The sequence below is a fragment of the Anopheles cruzii genome, chromosome 3 (assembly GCF_943734635.1).
Source record: "Anopheles cruzii chromosome 3, idAnoCruzAS_RS32_06, whole genome shotgun sequence".
NCBI classification, from domain to species: domain Eukaryota; kingdom Metazoa; phylum Arthropoda; class Insecta; order Diptera; family Culicidae; genus Anopheles; species Anopheles cruzii.
In genome coordinates, this window is record NC_069145.1 from 9,547,457 (window position 1) to 9,554,124 (window position 6,668).

General features: G+C 51.1%; 1 protein-coding gene across 1 annotated transcript; it reads right to left on the reverse strand.

Moving 5' to 3' along the window:
• Window positions 1-187: 187 nt before the first annotated feature.
• Window positions 188-5,261, reverse strand: LOC128269793 (uncharacterized). The gene is made up of 6 exons (XM_053007196.1): window positions 5,163-5,261; window positions 4,983-5,093; window positions 4,351-4,525; window positions 1,908-4,282; window positions 893-1,759; window positions 188-588 (listed from the first exon to the last, which is right to left on the reverse strand). The coding sequence occupies exons 1-6, from the start codon at window positions 5,259-5,261 to the stop codon at window positions 424-426; spliced, it is 3,792 nt and encodes a 1,263-aa protein (XP_052863156.1). The 3' UTR covers window positions 188-423.
• Window positions 5,262-6,668: the final 1,407 nt, after the last annotated feature.

Here is a 6,668-nt window from a genome sequence, read left to right on the forward strand (position 1 = left end):
CGAATTCGAACCAAAAAGGATCGTGCAAGTTATCAGTTTAATAAGAGTAAGATTTTGCAGTTTTTCGTGGCACTTTTGCAATAGTAAATATTAAGGCAAATAAAGCAGATGTTTTCGAACCATTGCAATCAAAAGATACGTTTTACTCGCTTCGGTTACTACATTAACGAGAATACACAGATTGTTCTTCTAGGTTTTATTGGAGATATTTTTTTATAAATTATTTCGAACCAATTACAGTGTACAGTTTGTGAGAGTAAACTAATAGTAAAGATAGTAAAACTAGTTTCCTTCCTTTTCGGCCCCTGTATTGCACCACTTCATGCTCGCTGGACTTCGTGTTTTCTAATTATTGTGATGATCAGTGCGAAACGTCGTCCTTCACGTGCCGTTGGGAAGGGCAGCCCGCCGGGTGGCATCATTTCATGTGTAGTCGGATGTCGAGGGCAAGTAGAACTGATTCCAAACCCTGGGTCCTGCACCGGTGGTAGCACCGGTATGGTTCGCGCTTAGCACAGTGTAAGCCGTCAGTCTCGATGGCCCACTGTCTAGCGATGCGATCGAATTGTTGTTGAACAACCGTTCTCTCTAAGAATATAAAGAAAAAAAAACCCCGGGCGGTTGTCGAGATTGATGAGAAACCAACCGCGGCCAATTCCAACCGCGTACGGTAAGATAGCAGGAAAAGAATGATGAAAGGTACTTTAGATGGATACAGTTTCGACGTCGACATCGAGTCTGGCCATTAAAGAACTTAAATAGGCTATGGTGAGGAATGCACACAACATGACGGGGTGGTACATAAAAAGCAAAAGAAAATGTAGAAAAAGAAACAAAACAGAAAAAAATACATCAATAAAATAAAACAAACTGAACCGGGTGACCAACTTACCATATAGGGGTTATTCTGTGTGGTGCTGCTGTTCGACTTGGGCCGTTCGGCCGTTTGTTGACTGGTCGACCGTCTCGGCGCAATCACTGGCGGTGTTGGTCGATTCGCTGGCATTGTGATGCGTACTGCCGTCGCATTTACTGGCCCTGCGGAGCTGCTCGGCAACACAACGCCGGAAGACACATGCCTGCGTTCGCCATGCATTTCGGTCGCGTTGCCGACCACATCGGAAATCTGCATCGCTTTCGTGAATGTGATGGTGCCATTCAACGAGCATCGTGGTATGAGGCGTGCTTTGGCTCCCGACGACGGCGAAATTCGCGCTGAAGGTCGCTTTCGACCGGCGCTTCCAGCGCGCACGGGTGAATCGTCCAACACGATCACATCGGCCGACGCAGCGCCCAAGTTGTCGGGCGAACCAGAGCCCACCGTACTGCCACCGCCAGCCACCAACGGTCTCTCGGCACGGTTCTGTACCTGGGTACACACTTTCTGGTGCGAAGACCAATCGCTCTGCTGGCAGTTGGGGTCACAGTAGGACGTGTTCCAGCAGCAGTAGTACATCGCCTCCTTCGGGCACCGCTTGCACCATTGTGTTTTCTTTGCCAGCGCCACGGCCCGATCCTTCTCCGTGGCAGCGATCTGGCGCACCTCGCGAATAGCAGCGTCCTTTTCTTGCTCCAGTTTCAGCCGCTCGTCTGCCAGCTTCTTGGCGTGCTCCTGGGTTAACCTTGCCCGCTCCAGTTGGTGCCGTTTTTCGGCGTTTTCCAGCTCCAAATGAAGCTGTGCCAACTTTGCCTCCAGTGAACCCTGCGACGTGAACTTGGTCAGCATTTCTTCCAACAACCGCTGACAGTAATCGGCCATCTACGGAGGGGGATAAAAACGGTCAATTATGGTAGCTCTTTTGAGACAACGTCTACGAAAACAATCCGAACTGTCGAAGACAAAACTACATTTCGAAATGTTGGCCGACTGTAGTGAATTTTCGCGCTTCACAAAGCGCTCTACTCACCCGACCAGAGGCCTGGACCACCAAATCCGAAACCATCGGTGGCGATCGAGATTGCGAAACGGCCTCGCCCGTGTTACCGGGGATCGGAGCCCCCGTGGGTTTGGCCTGCAGTGGAGGAGGCCGCAAAGTGGCCAATGATTCGACATCCGCTTCTCCGTGGACATCCGTAGCACTACTTGGTAAACACTCCGATGAGGCACCGTACTGTTTCTCAATCTTGGTGGTGGCGATCGGCGAACTAAGGGCACCAGTAGCTGGCGGCACCGGTGTTGATGTCGGAACTGCGGACGTCGTTGGCGTTGGTACGGGTGTTACTGCGCACCCGTTGCTGCTGTTGCCGCCGGTGTTGGATACCATCAAAATGGAAACCGCAGGACCAACGATACCGGATTCCGCCATAGCGGCCCTTGAACCGGTGATCGTGAACTCCGGTTTAAATCCATTGCCAAGAGAAGTAGGCAACGGGTTGGGAATGTTCACCATATGGGGAACTGGAGTCTGTTTAGGGTCAGTGGAACCTCCGGTGGAAGTGGCGCTGCTGCCAACGTGCTTCGGTGCGTTTTTGTTACCAGCAGGAAACGTTTTGCGTGCCCGCTGGCCAACCACACTCTGTTGGAACGACGATTCGGCGTCCGTCTCCTTGGACTTGTTTCGGGACTGCGGCACCGGCGTGTCGTCTTTGCCGCTCGCCAGGCCCTGATCGACAGCGCACTGTTGGGCACCGTTGGAGGTGTCTGTCGAAATGCTCTGACGTGTGTTCCTTGGTTCCGCCACAGTTGCTGCCAGCTGCACAGACGACAGTTCTTCAGTCGTCGATAAATTATCCTCGGATTCTGAAACGGGCTCCTGTTTGATTTCGGCCGGAATGATCATATTCGGGTCTAGTAGTGCTGTTTCAGCGGTCACATTTAGTGACTCATCAGTTTCAACTGTTAACAAAGAAGCCAAATCGCTGGTGCCAGGTTGTGGTGGTGTAACGGTGCTCGGGCCTTGGAGTGGTGGCTCATCTACTGCGCTTGGCATCGTCGACCCGTTGTCCACGGGAAGGCTCGGTGCAGCTTCAACCGGAAGAGATTCTGTGTCAGGCGAAGGACGCAGACAGTGAGCTACCGATTTACGACGCAATAAGAGTTTTCTAATTGGAATGGAGACACATTCTGGCTCTTTCCCGGTTGTCATCAAACGCGTCTCCTGCGACGCCGCCTCGTGCTCAGATGTTTCCCTGCCACCTTCTGCATGATTAGCACCGGAGGCAGAAGGTGTCTTCGGCCGACCGCGATTTTTGGCCGTCGATTTACGGCGCTTTGAAATCGGTTCCGTTTCCCAGGTGGCGGAATTTCGTCGTATCAACAGCGATTCTACTTTGTCACTTTCGCGGGGCTGCGACTGCTGCTGTTGATGCTGCTGCTGCTCCAAACGCTTCTCCGTGTCCATCATGCCAACGCTCTTCCTTTTCTTTCTCAATTCAGCGAAGCTTCCGGTACCTCGGACCGATTGGTCTTCCACTGCACTGTCGTATTCCTTGGCAGACACACTCTTCCGTGACATTCGTCGCGTTATTCGTTTGATCGAAGGTACTTCGGGTGGTGCGGGCTGAGAGTGGAGAGATCCGCTGGCACCACCACCAGCCGTATCGTCGGAAAGTTTCTCACCGGTCGTCGATGTTCCTCCCCCAGTTGGGAACTCAATATTCGTGGCCGGGCCACTTGCTTCCGGTGTTGTTAGCGAAGAAATGGCTACTACTTTGCCGGAATTTTTCAAAATTTTCATCGTTAATTTAGTCTTGGCCGCGCAGTCGGTACCGGAATGCGGCTCACTTCCATCGCCGCTGCCCGCTGGTGGCCGTGCGATTGGCGCATCAATCGCTCCAATCCTTTCCACGGTCGAATGAAGGGAAGCGAACGCGCCGGGAATCATATTTTTCGTGTACTCGTCGACTCGGCGCACATCCAGCTGCGTGTGGTTCTGGGCGTATCGGAACGTACCAAAACGTTCGATTAAGCGTGAAATATGTGCACGTGCCTCGTTCATGCTGGTGTCCCATGTAGGCCGTTTCGCGGGTTTGTTGTTCGGGTCTTGTTCCGAAAACAGGAAGCAATCCTTGGGTGCTATCGTGGCCCGATCGTGTGCTCCGAAGAACAGTACCAGCACCTGGTTAAGGAGACTTGCATTTGCAAACACCTTGGCCGGCCAGTAGGGATACCCTTTCAGTTTGGCCCACACCAGTAGATGAGGCTTGGAGCAGGCCAGCTCGAACCACTTCTCGTTGAACTGAATGTTTATATAACATTCGTAGCAGAGATCAATCTCACTCATTTGTTTTTTCGCCTTCTTGTAAATCTGCTTCGCGCACTGGATCAAGTTCGGATCTTCAGCTAAAATAAAAATCATTATCAAAACCCAAGTCCCAAACCAGTAAAATGAAGTGTAGTGTGGAACTTACCTTCAACGATTTGCATATTGTGCTGTATCCAGCTTAGGTCCGACAAAAATGCTTCAGTCGAGGCATATTGCTGTTTGTCGTTACGCTCGCGCAATACGCATAAATCGACATGGTGCGAAACCTTTTCGTCATACCCACTGCACGCTGATTTGTCGAATGGATTGAACAAAAGTTTCTGTAATGGGAAATGGGGAAAAATGGACAGCGGAGAAACCACCTTAACGTTTAATAACGAACTAATATACGTTGCAACAGTTTCCGAAAGCCGAAGCAGCGAACGACGCACATATGAGAAAACTAAAATGGCCGCCGACGGTGGTTGCCGCAAAAATAGCTACGAGCAAGGCCAACTACGATGACATACAACTGTGCAGAGCAGTGTTTTTATGTGCACACCACACTGTTGCTGCGTCTTTCATGGATCGGACTTTTTCTTTATTTTGAAGAAAATTACTCACCCCATTTGTGGTGTCCAAAATGTGTGTCAACGCATAATCCAAACATTTCTGTAAATTCGCCATCTTTATAGGATCAACAACGCCACTGGTGGCAGCACTAGGACCTAGCGAATCCACTTTGAAGCATTCGTTGCATCGCCAGACTGCTGTTGCGTAGTATGCTTTGATACATGCCGCGTGGAAACTACGCGGACAAGTCGAGCATGAGACCATTCCACTTTTTGGACTTAGACTTAGAAGGAAATTGGGCTTTTTACACTTCCAACAATATCGATCGGAACCGGGCTACCAAAAAATAATAGACAGTTAAAAATATTTCAGGGCGTTTTAAACAGCAATGTCGCCAATGCTTACCTTCGGCGGCGGGGCTTCAGGACCCAGAACGAGCTGAGTGGCACTGGCCGATGATCCAATGCTGTAACGTTTCATTAAGCTCGATACGCTGCTCCCCATGGTCGTTGATATTGACGATAGATCGGTGCTGTTTGTAGACGATTCTTCTTCAGAGACGTCATCTGAGTGCGCTGGCGTTAGGGAAGCCGCCGTCGACAGTCGCTGGTTGGAAGGCGATTTGGTCCGACTTCGATCTCTCAAGCGTAGAGCGTGTGGCGAAGGCAAACTCTGGTTCGCGGAATCGTTGGAGAAAAATTTTGAAGCTTTCGTTGCGATCTCCAGTTGCTTCATTTCCCGTGGCATCTTTGACACAAATTCCGACCCGAGCTGAAAGGGTTCCTCTTGTGCGCTGTCACCACCGGCGGTAGCAACAATCGGACTACCGCTTTGTTCCCCATCTGCGCTTGTACTGTCGTCTCCAGGCAACGTCGATTGCTTCGGAAGTGCGCTCGCTGCTGGCGTTTTTGTGCTTGCTGTCTCAGCAGGCGGAGCCACACACGCGCCACCAATGTCGCCGGGAGCATTTCCGTTGGAGAGAACACTGTCGCTGACTGCGGTCGTTTTCCTGACAGTGGCAACCGAAATGGGCGCCTTATCAGGGATAACACTTTCCTTCGAAACCACTATTTTTATGGTTAACGGTTGTTTGGTGGTGCTCAGATTTGCACCGCTGCCATTACTCGCGTTTGTACCGCGATACAACACAACCGATTGAACAGCCTGGGCGACCACCGGACCAGCCTCGGTGCGTTGCTGCTCACCGGTTGGTTTTGGCAAGGGGCCGCCATTCGCGTTTTTGGACAACCCGTCCATTGGTTGCACTATAACCCGACCATCGGGCGTTCCTCCGAGAAATTTTGATCTGACCAACGGCTTTTCTGGTATTATGACATTCTCCTGCGGCGATGTGCTCATGATGTTACCAGCGGCAGCAACCGATCTTACTGCCGTCGATGGTCCTCCGGATGATGGCGGTCCATTACGACTTCCATCGTCTCCCGTAACCTTCACACGCATCGTGCCAGCCGGGCTACGCTTGCTATTGTTGTTGGAGTCGTTGCTTAGCTTGGCAGCAGACGATGTGCTGATTGGTTTGTCGTATTTCTTTGACGATGTCGTAGCAACCGCAGCACGAGCAGCTGGAGCTAGTTCGGCGTTACCAAGGTTGTCTCGGGACGACATGCCCGGACGTGTGGCAAAACTCGCACACCAAATGTGGGAGTCCCTCCTTTCAACTAAAAAAGAAAATCCAATAAAGAACCACTAAGTTGTTGGTACAAACAAACTGGCAGAACGGCGGAAGGGTTTAGTGGTGAAAGGAAAAGACACAATCTGGCGCGCAAAAGAGAAGAAATTGTTCTCGAACTGAAACCGTACATTTTCCTGCATCCCGGACGGCGGAATAAGCTACCCACACAGGCTGAACTCGATGCGTAAAGTACACGTATGCGCGCCACGTATGGCGAT

Bases quoted from the DNA above. Each gene is read 5' to 3' on its own strand.
- LOC128269793 (XM_053007196.1), bottom strand. From the start codon at position 5,261: ATGGGGAGCAGCGTATCGAGCTTAATGAAACGTTACAGCATTGGATCA. The intron at 5,094-5,162 runs GTAAGCATTGGC...ATTTTTTGGTAG, and splicing joins CTGAAGCCCCGCCGCCGAAG to CCCGGTTCCGATCGATATTG. The intron at 4,283-4,350 runs GTAAGTTCCACA...TTTTTATTTTAG, and splicing joins CAATATGCAAATCGTTGAAG to CTGAAGATCCGAACTTGATC.